This window comes from Cyprinodon tularosa, unplaced genomic scaffold, assembly GCF_016077235.1.
Source record: "Cyprinodon tularosa strain WSP-4 unplaced genomic scaffold, ASM1607723v1 ctg1034, whole genome shotgun sequence".
In the NCBI taxonomy this organism is placed as follows: Eukaryota; Metazoa; Chordata; class Actinopteri; order Cyprinodontiformes; family Cyprinodontidae; genus Cyprinodon; species Cyprinodon tularosa.
Genome location: NW_024037821.1, coordinates 40,493 through 60,997, shown reverse-complemented (window position 1 = coordinate 60,997; position 20,505 = coordinate 40,493). Strand labels below are relative to the sequence as shown.

General features: G+C 44.6%; 1 protein-coding gene across 1 annotated transcript; it reads right to left on the bottom strand.

The window, feature by feature from the left end:
• Positions 1-2,146: 2,146 nt before the first annotated feature.
• LOC119781198 (serine/threonine kinase receptor associated protein) lies at positions 2,147-13,338 on the bottom strand. Its single transcript, XM_038281601.1, has 9 exons — positions 12,940-13,338; positions 11,019-11,154; positions 10,865-10,946; positions 10,721-10,793; positions 10,492-10,591; positions 9,234-9,371; positions 9,020-9,156; positions 5,974-6,123; positions 2,147-2,797 (listed from the first exon to the last, which is right to left on the bottom strand). Exons 1-9 carry the CDS (start codon positions 13,049-13,051, stop codon positions 2,736-2,738), a joined length of 990 nt encoding a protein of 329 aa, XP_038137529.1. The 5' UTR covers positions 13,052-13,338; the 3' UTR covers positions 2,147-2,735.
• Positions 13,339-20,505: the final 7,167 nt, after the last annotated feature.

The window sequence follows — 20,505 nt, the reverse complement described above, 5'->3', positions numbered from 1 at the left end:
TAGAAAATGTTTCTTTAACTAGGATTTGGGGTGACAGATGGCATATAAGGTGTTTTGCTTAAAGAAGGAATTACAAATCAAAGCACAGTTAAATGAATACAGAATGTCTTATTTTTAAAGCAGTTGTACAGAAAGAAAGAGATATCTAGAAGTACATATAGAAAATATTGCAAATGATCACACTTAAATGTTTGGGTTAAATACATATTTTTACATGCTTTTAAACTGTCTTAGGATGTTACTCCTTTTTATTTCTATATCTAACACATTCTATAACATAAATCCTGCTTGGCTGAGTTATTCTCTTCTCTACTGTTGCACATTTTTTATTTATTGCCAGGAAGTAGATCATGGCTCGCTTTGTACACTACAAGAGCAAGAGTTTTACATTTTATTAAGTCTTGGATTTTCATGATGTGAGATTTTAATTTCTATTCTATTCAGTTTATTTCTATAGCACCATTTCACATCATGTCATCTCAAGGCACTTTACAGTTCACCAGATCATCCAGTCAGATTGATTCACAGTTTTCTATCTAAGGAAAACCAGCTGATTGCATCGACTCATTGACTCTTCAGCAATCTCTCACACTAAGCATGCTTGTAGCGACAGTGGAGAGGAAAAACTCCCTTTGAACATGAAGAAACCTCCAGCAGAACCAGGCTCAGTGTGAGCGGCCATCTGCTGAGGCCCACTGGGGTTCAAGGAGACAGAAGCAGACATAGAAAAAGAAGCATAGATACAAAAGGCAACTGTCAACCAGCTCCACAGGCGGCCCCGTCCAGGAAACACACAGCCAGGCAGACGAGCTCCGAGCCAGCTCCCATGTCAGAAGATGAAGAGAGCACATTCAGTTAGTCACAGTCAGCGAAACAGGACTACACTGGAAAACAGGCCAAGCTCCAACATCTATAAACAAAGGTGTTGATGGCAGCAGCACAGCTGATATTTCTCTCCAGGATGGAGTCACAGCCAAACAGGAACAGACCAGATGAAGCTACTATGAGAAAAAGCAGAGAGAGCAGAACGTTAGAGATTGAACTAACAGATTCTGCAGAGTGGGAGAATAGAGATAGAATGAAGCAGAATGATGAAAAAGGGGTCCCTATGTCCTCCAGCAGTCTAAGCCTATAGCAGCAGAACTATAGAGATAGCTCAAAATTTTAAGAAAAGTGAATTAGTATGATCTCTGAATCCAACATTATGAAACATTCATAAAGTTTTTTTTCTGTAGTTTGACAAGTTAATCTAGATTACTTGTGTATTAACCCAAAGCCTAGACATCTCCCCGAGAAGAGTTTCTTAGCGTTGTCTGCAAACAATGTAAACTTAAATTTTACTGAGATATGATAAAGATTGTACAAGTCATGTACCGTCTTCTGGATGAGAATTCCCCCAGACTGTACATGTTGTTCCCTATAAGACAAAGAGGATTTGACCCAATTCAGCATGCTTAGTGAGGGATTGCTGAAGAGTCAATGGAATCATTGTGTTTCTCTTTAGATAGAAAACGTAACTAGATGTGCTCTCTTCAACCTGACATGGGGCTGGCTTAGAGCTTGTCTGATTAACCGTTTCTTTCCCTCTGTGCAGCTAGTTTACCGTTAGCTTTACTAACAGTTTTACTGATCACTGCTTCTAGTCATTTCGTACCTCCCCTAAACCCTCAATAAGCCTCGGCACATGCTTATCCAGGAAGAGAGAATCTTTAAACCAGAACTCTTTGAACGTTTAATCTGAGTGGATCGTCGGATTGAAGTATTGTAAATTGAAGCTATAGAAATAGTTTAAGAGAATTGGTCCTTGCACTGATCCCTGTGGTATTCCACAGGTAACCTTTGAGCATGAGGAAGATCTATCATTAACTTGAACAAACTGAATTCGATCAGATAGATAAGATTTAAACCAGTCTAGAGCTGTCCCTTTAATTCCAATAAAATATTCAAGTCTTTCTAAAAGAATATTATGATCGACTGGATCTATCTAAATCTAAAAATGTCTGATTGCATAGAAGGAAATATGCTGTGATTTTCAGAATTGATCAACCCCCTCCAGGCGAGCAGATGTCTGCTCAAAGCTTCAACGCAGACGATAAACTGGAAACCTGATTTAACCTGCGATGAATAAAAACACCAAACACTGGGATGTGTGCATTACTTAGAAATAAAACCAAAGTTCATTTATTTCACATTGGACATAAATGAAAAAGCAACATAGAAGATCTCAGCGACACTTTTTCCATTTCCATGTCATCACAAAACAATATTCTTTTATTTGAACCAGTAAAACAGCAGTAAATACTCAAAGTCATCCTGTAGGGAGAAATCAAAGCACAAACAGTGCCACTACCTCTGGTATGAACTGAAAACTAAAGCCTTGGTCCAGCTTCTTAGGAGCCACATTTCAAACCGAAACTGAGCCAAGCATCTCAACATTTGGGGAATTTAAAAGAAGTTGAGGCCTTCAGAACGCGGCTGATCAGACAGAAAGCAGGCAGCGGTGACCTCCACTCACAGCTCTACTGGTTTCCTCTGCAGCCCAAACTGCCCCAAGGACTTTAAAAGAAGGAAAGGGTGAGAGATTATTGGGCGATGACAAACAGAGCAGTCAGGCTGGAACAGCAGTTCCTGCTGGATGGAGACGCTCTGGATGCTGCTCCTCCATGTGGCCTGCTAAAAGACTGCAGCTAGCCTTCAGGCACGCCTCCTCGTCCTCGTTTCTCTTCTCCCCGTCCTCAGGCCTTGATCTCGGGGGTGGTGCTGTACAGCTGCTCCGAGTTCTCTGTTCCCAGGTCCTCTGAAGACACAAGACAACAAGGCAGGCAGTTAGAGGGGAGGCTCTGCTGACAGACCTTCCAGGTCCAAGGATCGGACTCTGGATGTATGAGAAAAGCCTTCCTGCAGCCATTGAAGGCCCAAATGGGCCAGAACAGAACAGCTGCAGATGAAACCCTGGCTGCTGCTGCTGGTCTGGTCTGGTTGGTCGGTCCCAGTTCCATCACCCAGCAGCATCAGCCTGACCTCACACTGATTAGCATCACATGATGGAAACCAACAGAATCATCAGCCCTGCTCTAATTAAAATAACGCTCCGAGGCTGTGCAGAGGTAGTAAAGGCTAAGCTAACGCTCCGAGGCTGTGCAGAGGTAGTAAAGGCTAAGCTAACGCTCCGAGGCTGTGCAGAGGTAGTAAAGGCTAAGCTAACGCTCCGAGGCTGTGCAGAGGTAGTAAAGGCTAAGCTAACGCTCCGAGGCTGTGCAGAGGTAGTAAAGGCTAAGCTAATGCTCCGAGGCTGTGCAGAGGTAGTAAAGGCTAAGCTAACGCTCCGAGGCTGTGCAGAGGTAGTAAAGGCTAAGCTAACGCTCCGAGGCTGTGCAGAGGTAGTAAAGGCTAAGCTAACGCTCCGAGGCTGTGCAGAGGTAGTAAAGGCTAAGCTAATGCTCCGAGGCTGTGCAGAGGTAGTAAAGGCTAAGCTAACGCTCCGAGGCTGTGCAGAGGTAGTAAAGGCTAAGCTAACGCTCCGAGGCTGTGCAGAGGTAGTAAAGGCTAAGCTAACGCTCCGAGGCTGTGCAGAGGTAGTAAAGGCTAAGCTAACGCTCCGAGGCTGTGCAGAGGTAGTAAAGGCTAAGCTAATGCTCCGAGGCTGTGCAGAGGTAGTAAAGGCTAAGCTAACGCTCCGAGGCTGTGCAGAGGTAGTAAAGGCTAAGCTAACGCTCCGAGGCTGTGCAGAGGTAGTAAAGGCTAAGCTAACGCTCCGAGGCTGTGCAGAGGTAGTAAAGGCTAAGCTAACGCTCCGAGGCTGTGCAGAGGTAGCAAAGGCTAAGCTAACGCTCCGAGGCTGTGCAGAGGTGAGACAGGCTAAGCTAACGCTCCGAGGCTGTGCAGAGGTAGTAAAGGCTAAGCTAACGCTCCGAGGCTGTGCAGAGGTGAGACAGGCTAAGCTAACGCTCCGAGGCTGTGCAGAGGTGAGACAGGCTAAGCTAGCGCTCCGAGGCTGTGCAGAGGCAGTAAAGGCTAAGCTAACGCTCCGAGGCTGTGCAGAGGTAGTAAAGGATAAGCTAACGCTCCGAGGCTGTGCAGAGGTAGTAAAGGCTAAGCTAACGCTCCGAGGCTGTGCAGAGGTAGTAAAGGCTAAGCTAGCGCTCCGAGGCCGTGCAGAGGCGATACAGGCTAATCTAGCGCTCCGAGGCCGTGCAGAGGCAGTAAAGGCTAAGCTAACACTCCAAGGCTGTGCAGAGGTGATACAGGCTAAGCTAACGCTCCAAAGCTGTGCAGAGGTGATACAGGCTAAGCTAGCGCTCCGAGGCCGTGCAGAGGTAGTAAAGGCTAAGCTAACGCTCCGAAGCTGTGCAGAGGTGAGACAGGCTAAGCTAACGCTCCGAGGCTGTGCAGAGGTAGTAAAGGCTAAGCTAACGCTCCGAGGCTGTGCAGAGGTGAGACAGGCTAAGCTAACGCTCCGAGGCTGTGCAGAGGTGAGACAGGCTAAGCTAGCGCTCCGAGGCTGTGCAGAGGCAGTAAAGGCTAAGCTAACGCTCCGAGGCTGTGCAGAGGTAGTAAAGGATAAGCTAACGCTCCGAGGCTGTGCAGAGGTAGTAAAGGCTAAGCTAACGCTCCGAGGCTGTGCAGAGGTAGTAAAGGCTAAGCTAGCGCTCCGAGGCCGTGCAGAGGCGATACAGGCTAATCTAGCGCTCCGAGGCCGTGCAGAGGCAGTAAAGGCTAAGCTAACACTCCAAGGCTGTGCAGAGGTGATACAGGCTAAGCTAACGCTCCAAAGCTGTGCAGAGGTGATACAGGCTAAGCTAGCGCTCCGAGGCCGTGCAGAGGTAGTAAAGGCTAAGCTAACGCTCCGAAGCTGTGCAGAGGTAGTAAAGGCTAAGCTAACGCTCCGAGGCCGTGCAGAGGTAGTAAAGGCTAAGCTAACGCTCCGAGGCCGTGCAGAGGTAGTAAAGGCTAAGCTAACGCTCCGAGGCTGTGCAGAGGTAGTAAAGGCTAAGCTAACGCTCCAAGGCTGTGCAGAGGTGGTAAAGGCTAAGCTAACGCTCCGAGGCTGTGCAGAGGTAGTAAAGGCTAAGCTAACGCTCCGAGGCTGTGCAGAGGTAGTAAAGGCTAAGCTAACGCTCCGAGGCTGTGCAGAGGTAGTAAAAGCTAAGCTAACGCTCCGAGGCTGTGCAGAGGTGGTAAAGGCTAAGCTAACGCTCCGAGGCTGTGCAGAGGTGGTAAAGGCTAAGCTAACGCTCCGAGGCTGCGCAGAGGTAGTAAAGGCTAAGCTAACGCTCCGAGGCTGTGCAGAGGTAGTAAAGGCTAAGCTAACGCTCCGAGGCTGTGCAGAGGTAGTAAAGGCTAAGCTAACGCTCTGCTCCCTGTGGGAAATGCTGTCTTCCTTCAGGCGAAACAATACAGTGTTTGTCCACTGGGGGGAGCCAAATTCAAACTGCAATAAGTAATTTAGCAAATGATGAAAACATTTAAATAAATCTCTTTTTTTTAAATATTCCCGTGTTATTTGGACTTCATAGTTTCTCTCCATTTATTTCATCCATATTTATTTGAGTTTTTTTAAATATAAACGATAAACTTTGAAGAGATTTATTTGTATTTCTCTCAGTTTCAATCTTCAGTGCTCTAATTTAGGACATAAAGTTCAGTTTATCAAACAGTAAACACTGTTTTGGCCGGGAAGCAGAGATATTCCTGCCTTGAAAGGAAAATGGCTGCAGGATGAAAAATGGCAGAGAGGAAGGAATGAGTATGGAGTTGGATTATCAGCACTGTGGATCCCTGATCTCCTTCTCTGCTCTCCATCCAGTTCGTTCGCCCAGCTGAGCGAACACAAACCTTCAGACCAGAACCTGCTCTTCTAACAGGAAGCACGTCTGAAACCACCGTCCCCAGAAACACTAACGGTGGTTTCCTTAAATGTATGAAAGAACCGGGAATGGAGGCAGCAGGACTGCCGGTCAGGAAGGGACCTACCAGGAAGGACGCACTTCCACAGGCCGTAGGTCTTCCCCACCGCCGTCTGCCACAGGCGTAGCGTCCCGTCCTCTGAGCCGCTGGCGTACAGCTCCCCGTCAGGGCTGAAACGCACACAGTGGACCGGACCGAAATGGCCTTTATAGGACTCTGGAGACAGAAGGAGATGAAGAACATTTAGGATCAGTCAGCTTTTAGCTTCAAGGACCCAGTAAGGATCTGATCGGTTGACATCTTTAAAGCTTTGGGGCACCCGACAGCAGAGGGCGGTCGGGTTAGGGCAGCAGGTTTAAGCCTAGAAAAGCTGAACAAAAGCGGTCAAAGCGATCGAAAGTTTGGCTTCATTTTAAGGAAGAAAAAAAGGCAACATGGGGCTTTGCAATCATTGAAAAGTGTCAAATACATCCGCAGGAGGAAATGCATCCAACATGCAGAAACACCTGCGCACACAACATGGAAGACATTTTAACGAATGCCGTGTTTTTGATGCTTCCAGACAGAAACTAAAGTTAAAACCAGCATGGAAGGAAACTCTGGTGGTTAGTAGCTAGTTTAAATAAACCAGTTTCCTAGCTCTCTTTGGGGTTATTAAACATGCTTCCAAGTTGCTCCGCAGTTTTGGGAGCGAGAGAAAGGTGATGATTGTTTATTTAAATCAGGGGGAGATGAGTTTATTTCCTGAAATTGTACAGTAATGCTTTTTCATTAAAGCTACAGTGTGTTATTTTTAGCGACATCTAGCGGTCAGACTGCAGCAACATGAACATCTCCCTCCCACCGCTTCTCCCCCCCAACAGTACGGCGAGCGTTACGGGACAAAATGTCTTCCACGACGTCCGCATCACCTACCTTCTCAAGTGATGAGGTTTGTTTACATAGATCATTTTAATACTTCCATCTATTGTTCAGTACCGTCTCAGTTCATCTCTCTCAACTTGCCGTAGTTACTTTCGAGCGTAATGGGCGATCTCGCAATCGCTAGTTTGTTGGCTCTGCGCTGCCGTAGCGCAAAGATGTCTGCCTCCATGGCTGCGAGACCCGCTCCTATGTAATTATAAATAACGAATTCTAAGGCAACGCAAATATTAAGGTTAAGAGGCTGAGCTCGTAGATGATGATAAATAACATAGTTATATATAATATATTACATTTCTGACTGTATATCCCTGTAATTATTACACACTGTAGCTCCCGTTCACTGCCTTCTGGTTTCACCGAGGCAGGCAGAGATAGAATGTCCCAGGAGAAGGTAAACCGATGTCACTGAACTCACCAGGTTCTTTGTTTCACAGAATCTATAAGATTTTCACGATACCGATTCTCTTATCAATTCCCAACCCTAGTCACGACCCGAGCCGTACCATCAAATCATTTACGCTAACAAATACGGGTCTCCCTCGATTTAAATTTTTTTAATTTAAAACTATAATGTGTTAAATGTTAATGTATTTCCTGAGAAAATAAATGCATTAAAATCCTGTTTTATTCTCTGTTCCTGATCTGTACAGGAAATGGGATCCTATTCTACTTCAAGGAGCTAACGTTATCAGCTAACTTTATCAGCTAACTTTATCAGCTAACTTTATCAGCTAACTTTATCTGCTTTGGATTTAGACATAAATCTAGTCTTTTTGAGTTTTAGGTTTTCCTTTCATATTAATATTATGGTATGGTGCGTAATCTAAAGAAAGAAACAACTAGAATGCAGATAAACATGGTTTAATCATATTTAGCCGGACCGCTGTGAGCACGTCTCATGATGACGCCAGAGAAGCTATTTAACAAAGAAAATATTAAAACCATCAAAATTGTCTCAAAAAATCTTTACATTTTAGTTTAAATATGTACTTTAGCATTCTTTAGTGATTTATGGCTAGATATAAGTACATTTAGTTCCATAATTACATTATTTATGGTGGCCTGGCGGAATATCTGCTTGCATATGCGCAAATTAGCTGATGCTACGGATCGCAGCCGCCTGCGCTACGGGGGTCGCTGCAGCCGCCTGCGCTACGGGGGTCGCTGCAGCCGCCTGCGCTACGGGGGTCGCTGCAGCCGCCTGCGCTACGGGGGTCGCTGCAGCCGCCTCAGATACGGGGGTCGCTGCAGCCGCCTCAGATACGGGGGTCGCTGCAGCCGCCTCAGATACGGGGGTCGCTGCAGCCGCCTCAGATACGGGGGTCGCTGCAGCCGCCTCAGATACGGGGGTCGCTGCAGCCGCCTGCGCTACGGGGGTCGCTGCAGCCGCCTGCGCTACGGGGGTCGCTGCAGCCGCCTCAGATACGGGGGTCGCTGCAGCCGCCTCAGATACGCCTCAGATACGGGGGTCGCTGCAGCCGCCTCAGATACGGGGGTCGCTGCAGCCGCCTGCGCTACGGGGGTCGCTGCAGCCGCCTGCGCTACGGGGGTCGCTGCAGCCGCCTCAGATACGGGGGTCGCTGCAGCCGCCTCAGATACGGGGGTCGCTGCAGCCGCCTCAGATACGGGGGTCGCTGCAGCCGCCTCAGATACGGGGGTCGCTGAAGCCGCCTCAGATACGGGGGTCGCTGCAGCCGCCTCAGATACGGGGGTCGCTGCAGGCGCCTCAGATACGGGGGTCGGTGCAGCCGCCTCAGATACGGGGGTCGCTGCAGCCGCCTCAGATACGGGGGTCGCTGCAGCCGCCTCAGATACGGATCATGTAGTGACAGAGGGTAAAGGAACCAGGGGTCAGCCACAACGTGTCACACGTAGCGTAATTCCAACTGGCAAACCGCCGCCCACTCTGGCTGGACCAATCATAGAGCAGGAGGAGGGACTTTACAATGCGTCACTCATCGGCAGAATTACCCATAATGCAGCAACACTTTCTGCCAGAATGCGACGGAGCGATGTAGAAATGGAGTACAGAGAGCAGATCTTATATCCTCTGGTTTTAGGCAAAAGCTGCAGAAATTTGCTCAACAGTTTGAGATGATTGACAGAATATAAACGTGGCGCTTTGAGTGGCATCTGATTGGTTGTGAGCGGATGACCCCGTCAGTCCCAGCGAACCCCTCAGCCTCACCCAGCTCCTCCTTGGTGCCGTAGTCAAACTTGTAGAGCTTGAAGTCTTCGCCGCCGGCGACAAAGAAGTCCTTGTCAGGATGCAGGGAGGCCGAGTTGATGGGAGCCGGCGCCTCCACGGTTTTAATCAGGTCCAGACTGAACAGGAGGAGGAGGGAGGTTAGTTTCCATGGTGACCAGAACGCCGTAGCCATCGGCGATCCGCCTGACCTTACCTCAGAGCGTTGTAGAACGCCACGGTCTTTCCATAGGTTATCACCAGGATCTCCCCATCAGCGACGTACTCCATGCTGCTAACGGACGTTTCAAACATCAGAGTCTTCACCTCCTCCATGGATCTGCTGTCCCACAGCCTGGACACACACACACACGCGTCATGTTTCCTCATCCTCGCAGGGACCTTCCATTCATTTCTAACCAGTTCCTACAGCCTAACCCTGACAGCACAGCTTCCCTAATCCTAACCTAGACTCAGTTCAGCCCTTAATCCTAAACCTTTAATAATGAGCTGCTTATTTTGGTCCTAGATATTCATCAGCACTACGGAGGAATATTAGTCTGAGTTTGCTTATTATAGGAAGAAGTTTATTTCTATTTGGGGAGGGTGGAGATGTTTTATGTCATGTCAATAATGAAAAGCTTATTCATTTTTTGAGGAGGTGGATTTATGTCTGCTTTTCTCTTTAGGGTTATTGTATATGAGAGTAATTTACTTGTGTTTATTATAAATGAAACATTGGACCAGTAAAGAGAGTCTATGCTAGTCCTAAACCCAACACTAAAGCTAAAACAGCATTTGTACCCATGGGGAGCAGACATTGGTCCTCACCATGTAATAAAAACACACACACACAAGTTTGGACCTACATTAATTATAGTTCCTGCATTTAAGCCTCACTTTAACCTTCACAACATAACTCTAGACTGATGTGCTACATTAGGACCAGTTAGAGTGGCTCAGGTTACCCTGAGCTAGCTCTATAGTTATGCTACAATGGGCTGTTTGACAGTTGTCTTGTATCTATGCTTCTTTTTCTATGTCTGCTTCTGTCTCCTTGAACCCCAGTCGGCCTCAGCAGATGGCCGCTCACACTGAGCCTGGTTCTGCTGGAGGTTTCTTTCTGTTCAAAGGGAGTTTTTCCTCTCCACTGTCGCTACAAGCATGCTTAGTGTGAGGGATTGCTGAAGAGTCAATGAGTCGATGCAATCAGCTGGTTTTCCTTAGATAGAAAACTTTAAATAAATCTGACTGATCTGGATCTATAAAGTGACCTGAGATGACATGGTGTGAATTGGAGCTATAGAAATAAACTGAATAGAACCAACAGTTGTAAATTGACTCCCTGAGGTTAAAAATGAGGATCTTCCACATCAGAAGCAGCATTCGGTCTCCATAAGGTTGGTAATGAGGTAACAGACCGTCCTCCATCCTCGGAGGCGTTTGTGGCTGATCTGGGAGGAGCAGAAACCAACCTGACTGTCTTATCGTCAGCGGCGGACAGGATCTGGCTGTCGTTGTTGCACCACAGAGACTTCTTGATGGCTGAGCTGTGGCCTGAGATCTCCTGAGGAGCTGCGTCACAAACACACACACAGCTGAGTCAGTCAGCAGCAGGGCTAGCAGCGTTCCCCGCCACGCTGCATCCGTCTCCACCTGTACAGCCGCCTAGAACAAGCCCCGCCCCCCTGCTCTGTAGCTCACCAGCGTCCGGTTTGCTGAGGTCATAGATGCGCAGCAGCTTGTCGTTTCCTCCGGTCAGCAGGAGGTTGCTGTCCTGGAGAACAGAAGGAGCGGTTAGTGGATCAGAACAGAACCGGCGCCGTCGGTCCACAGAACCAAACTGACCTGCGTAAAGCTGACAGACTTCACGATGTGTTTGTGAGCCAGTGACAGGACCTCGTCTCCGCTGACAGAATCCCACACCTTCCTGTAGAGCAGAGGAGCGTTTAGCCTGCAGCCGGGTCCGTACCTGGACTGGTACGGTCCCCCCCCCACTCACGCTGTGAAATCAGCTGCTGCCGTGGCGGCCTTGGTGGCGTCTGCGTTCAGAGTGGCTCCCCAGACGGCGCCTTTGTGACCCAGAAACGTTCCGATCCAGTCCCCTGTGTCTCCCTGGCGCAACATGGGCTTACCATCTGAGGGGGGTGGCAAGAGAGGAGGACGGCGTAAACATGGCGTCAGAATCAGAATCACATCTAGATGGTGAGCTCTATGTCTGAGCTGCAGACGGCTGCAGTTAGACGAGCTAAAGACGCTTAGCATCAACATTTCAACCATTAAACAGCCTAACTGAGAGCATCCGTCAGGTCTGAGCGTTTCCTCAAGGATTCTTCTTCTTCTTCTCTGATGTAAACACAGCAGCATGGCGGGGGTGCAATGAGTGAAATGGTGTTCTTTCTGTAAAATTGACAGACTCAGCACTAAATCACACAAATATCCAAAGCAGCGCGTTTCACTCTAGTGAGCTTCAGATTCCACTTCTGGTTTGGCATCTGGATAGACGAGTCCGAGTAGCGCCATCTCACTGCGGAGCCGAGTCCACCTGGTTTTTAGACGTCCAGTGTGAGCAGGTAGATCGCATCAGAGCGTCGCAGCGCGAGAGCAAACATCATCATTAGCTGTGAACTTTTAAACCCTGAGGTTTGGTCGTACAGTGCGAGCTGTAGCTGCGTGCAACGATTGCAAATATCGTACAGTTTACACCCAGCTTTAGAGCAGAGCGCTGGAGCTCTGGGAAGGTTCAAGTTCCCGGTTTGATTCCCACAGACTGCCACTCTGGGTCCCTGAGCAAGACCCTTAACCCCACACTGCTCCCTGGGCTCCGCACGATGGCAGCCCTCTGCTCCCCAAAGGGGAGGGGCTAAATGCAGAGAGGTCTGAGTTCAATAAAGATCAATTTGTGGCGAGCAGCTGACGTCCAGGCTCTCCAGACCACCATGCTTCTGGGCTTCCGTAGGAGAGCATGCCTGGCGTCACCACAGCAGATGGAGCCGACCGTCACGCAGCCCAGCTTCTGTGCCAGCGTGCCCCAGGCCAGCTGTGGCTGTAGAGTGAAGACCAACTGTTATCCTCTGAATCCACCGTCAACATTCAGAGCAAAGCTGCTTTTGGCTCCAATCCATTCAGTTACAACCGGATCAAACAGGAAGAGGAACGTCAGGAAGAACCGCAGTAAAGCAGGGTGACGGCTGATTGGTTCCTTCAGATCAAAGCATCATTTTCACACTTTCCCCAGAAGAAGAGAGTTTTATTAAAGCTTCGTTCATCAGATTATTTATTATATGGAGCTAAAAAAGGATGAAAGCTTAAAGATTTCAGCAAATCCAGTTAAAACCACTTCTAGAGCAACTCCCTATCCCAGACCTGGACTCGTTATCCCAGACCTGGACTGGTTATCCCAGACCTGGACTGGTTACTAACTAATCAGGGATGAAAGGTTTGGGCAGAAGCTGCTGGATGCCGTGTGAGGAGATGTGGATTATAGATCAGACCGACTGAGGATTTATTTCATCTTAACTGTAAAATGTTTATGTCTATTTTAACAATGGTGGTATAATTACTGCTGTAGGTGGATGACTGTCAGCTAAAGGCAGGTTTTAGACTCAGGTTAATGATTAGAGGATTACATTAGTTGGTTATTATAACAGATTAATCAGATCTGCTCTATAATCTAAGTAGAGATGCAGAAACCTTCCAGCAGACCTGACCTCCCTCCAATCGGACTGAAGGCAGAACCTGAACCAGTCCAGCCTGGATCCCTGACCTCTGGCTCTCATTGGCTCCACATCTGACTGATTTTAACCGATATTAGTTCCTCCACCGCAGAGAGGCTCCTTCTGCCCGCAGAGAGGCCGGATCACTGAAGCCCTGCCAGGACTAACCAGGGCAGCTGCTCTGCTCATGCTGCCGGGGAGCCTCACCTTTGCAGGCGCTGATGAGGAAGTATCCATAGGGGGTAATTCCGCTGAAGGCCAGGTCCACCACAGGCCGGGTGTGACCGGAGCAGGTGAGTGGGGTCTGTCTCATCGCCATGCTCCTCCAGCCGCTCAGGGAAGTGACGGCTACTGAGGAGTTAGCTAAGGAGTTAGCTAGGGAGTTAGCTAGGGGCTAACGGGCGGAGAGGGAGGAATAAGAAGCCGGAGGACGGTGAGGGGTGAGCGGGTGGAGCTCTGTTGGCAGCGGGGGTGAGGGTGGAGCACCGGAAAGCAGAGCGATGACCGCGCTAACAGCTACAGCATTGCAGCTAGCTAGCAACGTGCCGCGCGGCGACCTGCAGTTCCGATGATAAAGGCCGCTGTTTCTCCTCAGACATTGCTAAGGTAACACTTCCTTCCGGGACCTTTCAAATTAAAGCCGCCGTTAAAAAACGGTTCAGCCCAATTATTTTCCTTTATATATATATATATATATATATATATATATATATATTGGAATGTAGCGTTTGTTAAATGCTTTATTTAAAAGTTGCGTTAAAGTGTGTTTTTCTTTTCTTGTTCTCCATCTCCATCCACAGGCATCCAGCTGGTGCATCTGTGGAAACATTCCTGGAACAGAAATGCTGCCAACATCCCTGCTGCCACACATGGAGCTGCACATCCTGCAGGAAGGCGTGCTCAGACTGTCCAGGAGGGTCTGGGATGACCTTAGAGCTGCGGTGGACTTCCAGGAGAGCGGAGAAAGAAAACAGAAATGTTTGGTTTTCTGGGAGAAGGAAATAAATAGTTATAACTTCATGCTGTTTAGAAAATTATAGATCTTTTCCCAGATCCTAATGGTTGTTACCAAGGCTTTATTCTAATCAGAGTGTAAACCTATTGTTTAAGTTAAATTATCTTTATTGCACTTTATTCAAAGATGCCTCAGGAGATAGACTTGCACTCTAGAATAAGCTGATCTATGAGTATATTTGACACTACATTTTTGTATTATGTACGTTTTTATTAATAAAAGTCTCTTCATTAAAGGGTTTTCATTGTCAGTTTCCCATATGTCTAAAAATATTTGTATGAGGCTTTAGAAATTTTACAGAGAACATTAGTTCATGTAGGCTGTTATGTGAACTGATAAGAAATTACGTTTACAGATATAAAAAATTAACTTGTTAAAAAAACAACATTCAGAATTAATGTTTTGCTAATGTTTTATTTGCTCTAATATTTAAATTATTACTTTTCTTTTATACATGGAATAAATTTGCCAGAAAACATCACATTATATACAGAGCAAATGAATAAAGCAATGTCCCTCTTTATAAGTTCTAAAATCTAGTTCTGTTCTATTTAATTCAGTTCTATTCAATTCATTTCTATAGCTCCAATTCACATCATGTCATCTCAGGTCACTTTACATCAGATCATCCAGTCAGATTGATTCAAAGTTTTCTATCTAAGGAAAACCAGCTGATTGCATCGACTCATTGACTCTTCAGCAATCCCTCACACTAAGCATGCTAGTAGCGACAGTGGAGAGCAAAAAGATTCTCCTCAAGCACCACATCATGTGTGATATGGCTGACCTATGATGAAAAAAACCCAACACAGGTTCTAAAAATCCCATCGAACAGCTGTGCTCTCTGTTTAGCTTTTAATCCAACAAACTAAGGCACTTGCCTTGAATAGCTAGCCCTCGGCTGGCTTCTTTTACTTCAGATCTTTATTGTTGGGGCGGGGCCACCAGATATCAGCCCCAGCCTTTATGGATCATCAGGTGCAGGAGGCTGCTTCCCTGTCGTCCCTCACAGAGACGTCACTCTTGATTGTAGAATAACGGTCTGTAGATCTGGGATGTTCTTGTAGGTTTTTGCTTTCTTGATGCCATTCAGCCGCCACATCTTGGATTGTTGTTAAAAATTCTGCCATTCCTTGAAGGAGTAAACAAAAACACGTCAACATTGCCATTGTGTACATAGAATAAATGATGGATTAAAGGTAGAATTTAGAATAAACGTACAGATGTGAGCCATCTGCATTGGTTTAGGTGGAGATAATAATCCGGTCCTGCTAACAGGGTCTGAGCATATGTTAATAGAATAGACATCCATTATCTGTTCTAGGTTGTGTCCCTCTCTTCTTGTCCCTTTTCTTCTTGTTTTCCTCTCTATGTTTTGTACTCAGCTGTCTTTTCATGCTGTCTCTAAAGGAATGAAAGATTGTTTCCAAGCACTAAGCTCACTTAGCTGATTGCTCCTTCCTGTGTTTCCAAAAAGGCCAAAGTAAATAACCCAGTCCTTCTTTTCACTGTAGACAAGCCATGATCTGCTTCTCTGTTCTCCATTTTTCATTTGGATGAAATAATAGCTGCATGAATCATGACAGCAGACAAGATAGAGGAGAGCAGGAGGCGGGGTTACCAATCTACTTGCTCTGGAGAGCAGAGTTCGCTGCTTTTAGATGTTGTCTCCAAAGTCTCCAGTAGCAGAAAAAAGTCTCTAGATTTGGCGCTAGGAGCTTTTTAGAAATCAAAGTTCTAGAGGGGTCTGAAAAGTGGCTAAATATAGCGACTAAAGCGCTAAGTTAGCAACACTGCTCTTTGCATGGTTTGTTTTCAAATGGTTTGCTGCTGTCTGTTTGGACCTTTCTGAACATGTGCAGCAAATGGACTGATCCAATATGGTGGACACTGAAGGGGGGGCTGAGACACACTTAATATTATCAGCATTCTGATGGCATTTTAGCCAAAGGGTTTTTATCAAAAACATAATTAATGTGCAGAAATAAGGAATAGTTTTATTTCCCATACATGGAAACAGAGTTTTATGAGGCCCCCAGGAACTTGGGGCCCTAGGCACCTGCCTGGTATTGTCTAATGGTAAATCCCTGCCTGACTCCAGGTCTGAGGTTGATCTAAAATACAAAAAATACGTAATATATATATTTTGTGGCTAATCCCTGCTGGTACAGCCACAAACATAAGATATAGTTTATATAGTATTTAGCTTGATACGATATATGACAATAACCTACTGATCAGCAGTGGTGTCTAAAGTTCACACATTTGTTATTTCAGTAGAAGTATAGATCCTGCAGTTTAAAAACACTCTGGTAAAAGTTGAAGTATCAACTTGACCTCTTTACTCAAGTAAAAGTGAAAAGTATGTGCTCCAAAACTACTTCAAGTATAAAAGTATAAAGTAACCTTTAAAAAAAAAACAACCAGATGCCGCTATATGAATTGAAAACTACATTTCTAAACATTCTTTGAGATAGGGCCAAGGATGAGGGAGGTCTTGTTGGTCTCCATCTCCCGATACGCTCTCTCCTGTGTCCGACCTTTCAGACATTTCAACATCTTTTTCTGAATCCATCATTGTAGCATGGCATAGACAATTCATGTTTGCAGTTTGAAGAACACCTGCTTGCCTCTGATGATTTCCTTTAGCTAACCAATGAGTGTTTGCCTTCTATGACTCATCCAATCACACTAGTTTTCACTATATGTGGGTGGAGCCAATGATCTGCATTGGATGGAGCACATGACGGGAAATAAATATTTATAAACATTAAACCGAAACCAAGAGTAACGAGGAACATTTGATTTAAAAATGTAAGGAATAGAAAGAAGAGATACATGTGTGAAAATGTAATGAGTAGAAGTCAGAAGTAGGAAGAAAAATAAGTAATGGAGTAAAGTATAGATACCTAAAAAGTGTACTCAAGTACAGTAACAAAGTATTTGTTCTTCGTTACTTGACACCTCTGCAGTGAATCCTGGATTGTGGACACAGCTGGAGGCTGGTTCTGGTCCACTGTGTCTGTGGAGAAGATTCAATGTTAGCATTGCTGTAACCATATATATTTATAATCATGTTAGTTGTTTGTTCTAATGAATACCAGATAAAATATAGTTTATTATTTTAATGCACAGATATGCATCAAAGCAGATAATTTGGAAGGTCATCACCGTTTGGCTAGTTACATCTGGTGACACAGTTATGCTGCAAATGATTAACTAAGTCATAAACAGGTCCCTGCAGGTCACGATGGCGCTCTGTGTTATTTAATTTTCCTGATGGATTGAATAGTCTGCAGTGGAGAAGCAGCTGGTTGCATTTCTACTACGGCGACCACATTAGGATGATCAACAACAAACAACATTTTCAGCATGATGCCTTTGACCATTTTCTCATTTACAGTGTCTGCGTGGTCAGTGACTTGTGCCAGGGATAGCATCGCTAATCATAGCTTAGACTTGTCATGATCTGGCCTGTTTGCTCCCCCTTCATTGGTTATTTCTTTCACCTGCCGTTTTCCTTCCCTGCCTCAATTATCATTTATTACTCTCACCTGTTTCCTTTGGTTTATATTCTGTTTAGCCTGAGCATTCAGGGCCAGATCATTATTTGTCTTTCTGTTAGTCTGTCATTTTTATTTCATGGTTCGTGTCCTGGATCCTGCGGCCAGTGGAAAGAGGGTTTTTTTTAATCGTCCACTCCAAGGTGGATTAGCTCCAAGGTGGAGACCAGTTTAAAGGTCCTGCATCAAGTTCTGGTTCCACGTCCTGTCTCGGCTACCCTCTTCCACTTAGCCTCCCTGTCTGCACCTGATCCTGTCTGCTCCGGACCCTGTCAGACTCTGAACCCGCCTGGGAGCTCTACGAGGCCTGGATCCTGCCTTTTCTGGATCCCTGACCAGGATCGGCTCTCCTGCATGACCTCTGGGACTGCAGCAATGGGGACACCATTGGACTGGACTGTTAAACCAGGTAAGTGACCAACTCAGATAATCTTCTGTCAGATGATCGTGGTCACTTACCTGTGTTTCTCCCACTACAGAGTGTCTGAGATTGGGCGGTGCCCCGCCCCCCACCTGCAGTTGCCGTGTGCCTCAGATCCTAGCAGCTCCCCTTTTGGTTTTGTTTTTCATTAAATAAATGTTTTGAACTTGCCCACTGACTGTCTCCTTGAATACTGGGTCCATCTGTCCTCGTTTCATGACAAGACTAGGATAAACGTTAATCACCAATACCTGCAGATAAGACTACTGGTGCATTAAAACCTCATGACATGCTAGCATCTGTGTGCTGCAGTGAAAATGTGGACATGTTTGCAGGTAAATATGGATCTGTGGCCGCCGTATAACTACTAACCATGCAGATTACAAAATAAATAAACTTATCTTCCCCGGAAAGTTACAATATAGACGTAGATAACTTTTACCAGCAGTGATGTGAAATGGATTCTACAAATAGCAGAACTTTACCTGTGGAGTATGTTAGGTTCATTATCACTGATGATGTGTGAGTTTATTACGCCTTAATATTAGCTGCCTGTTGTCTGTCGGAACTGATGTTTATCTAATTAGGCCAGTTCCTCCGTCCGGCTATATACAGTTATAGAATAAACCTTTGTGATCGTAGATCCAGCAGCTGATGCAGTATCGATGCCTAATTTACTGCGTTCTATTCGACGTATTTTGTGGAGTTGATGAGAGCCGCTATGAGAGCCAAACTAAACAAATACATGTTAGTTAGAAAAAGTAAAGGAGAGATCACCTTTAAAGCAGATTAATTTTATTAGATAAAACAGAAAGAATTGAGTTTATTTCCTCAGTCTGTCTCCTGGTCTTAAATTATACAGTCAGTGATCATTATTGAAAACATCTTTCATATTAGACGGGTTAAAAACCTCTAAGTTGCTGTAAATGGAAAGTAGCCACACCTTCTTAAAATGCGTTTTATGAGTTTTGGATAATTATCCCATCAACACAATAAAATCATTAAAAAGCTCTTTAGTTTGACTAATTCTCTAAAGTTCCCTAATGAGTATTTTTGTAATCGTTCCTCCTTTATGATGTTTTTCACGCAGCTGATGTTTATTTAATTTTATTGATTTATTGTGAAAATAAGGTTGAAAAAGTGAGTACCAATGCATGTTCTACAGAGAACCCTTCTTTTCATTTGGAATCAACTAAATAATTCACATTTCACTGGACATGTGTGAATGCAGAAGGATTTATTGCAGCAGTTATCTTTTTATTTTACCGTAATTTTGCAGAAACAGTCAGACGGAATTCTCCAGATTTTGCAGGATTGTGACCTGTGACCTCTGACCTGTGCACTCAAACTGTAAAGTGCACTTCCTGCATGTGCTCAGTTGATGGAGGGTTAGTATTTGGACTGGGCCTGCAGCTGGAGCGATATCAGCAACCAGTCATGGAAGTTGGAGACGTGCAGAAAACTAAATGAGCCGACAACAGGAGGCAGCAGCAGGAGGGGCCTGGTTTACTGCAGGTGAATTACAATAATAACTGCAAAGTGCAACATCTACATATAAAACATCTACATATGAAACATCTACATATGAAACATCTACATAGGCAGCACTTTCATATGGAACATCTACGTGAACAACATCTTTCGCCCTTTGAATATAAAACAACATTGAATAAAAAGAGCTGAAAATCTAAACCAGAATTCAAAAATAAGAGTCTGAAACATCTATAGTTTAAAAAATACAAAATAAATAAATTAATCAATAATATGGAACTAAATGGATAAATACTTGATATTTATTTAGTTTAATTCACGCTGACATTTATTTATTTCATAGAATATGTATTTGTAATTTCTCAATAGCAGCATTTATTTATGCATATTAGTCTGATTTTATTCGTTATTTTGTTTACACAAGTGTAAAACAAAAATAAATTTCTCTGTCTGGACAATTTCATCTTTTTTAAAAGTGCAGCCTTTAAAAAATAGTAAAAATGACTGTAAATTTACAGTTCAAACAAATTTTTTAAATGTTTTATATATAATGATAAAATATAATAATAAAATACAATACAATAAGCCATTCTATTATATATTGAATTAATTTGAAGGAAACAGCTCCCCATACTAATTTGGATATAAAAGGAAATGAGAAAAGGTTAGAAAAACATGTCAAAGTTTGAATGATATTAAAATAGATAAAATTACTTTAACAGGCAAAGAAGGATAAACTGAAATACTAGTAAAATGTTGTAAATGTAAGTAACCACGAGGGACAGAAAGATAGAGAAGTAAAAACAAAAAAGAACATAAGATAATGATAAACCAAAGAGGATTTGCTACAGCAGAGTTGATCTACATCATCAGATCTGGTCTGCTAGATGGAGATAGAACTTTTAATAACCAGTAAAGGTGGTGGGAGAGCGACCTTGGTACTGGGAGCCATTCTTCCACCATCCAAACCGCTAAACCAATATGGAACATTAACTAAAGGATATACGTCTAAATATCAGAGTTTATAGTTTATTTCAAAAAGGGACTTGATGGTTCATGAAATAAAATCTATCTGAGAGAAAGGAAAATAAACCTGTGAATAATGTGGGTTACATTTTTATTAATTACATTTTGTCACATAAGTATAAATTAAAATGTTTGATTGGATTCAAAATGTGCTCAGATAAAACTATATCAGTTAGAATTGCTCCAAGATTATCCAGAAAATGTGTAATAAAATATATAACATATATTTTGTGTTTATATTTTTATATATCCCAAAA

Bases quoted from the DNA above. Each gene is read 5' to 3' on its own strand.
- LOC119781198 (XM_038281601.1), bottom strand. From the start codon at position 13,051: ATGGCGATGAGACAGACCCCACTCACCTGCTCCGGTCACACCCGGCCT. The intron at 11,155-12,939 runs GTGAGGCTCCCC...CACCCCCCTCAG, and splicing joins CCTCATCAGCGCCTGCAAAG to ATGGTAAGCCCATGTTGCGC. The intron at 2,798-5,973 runs GTAGGTCCCTTC...TTGTGTCTTCAG, and splicing joins GTGGAAGTGCGTCCTTCCTG to AGGACCTGGGAACAGAGAAC.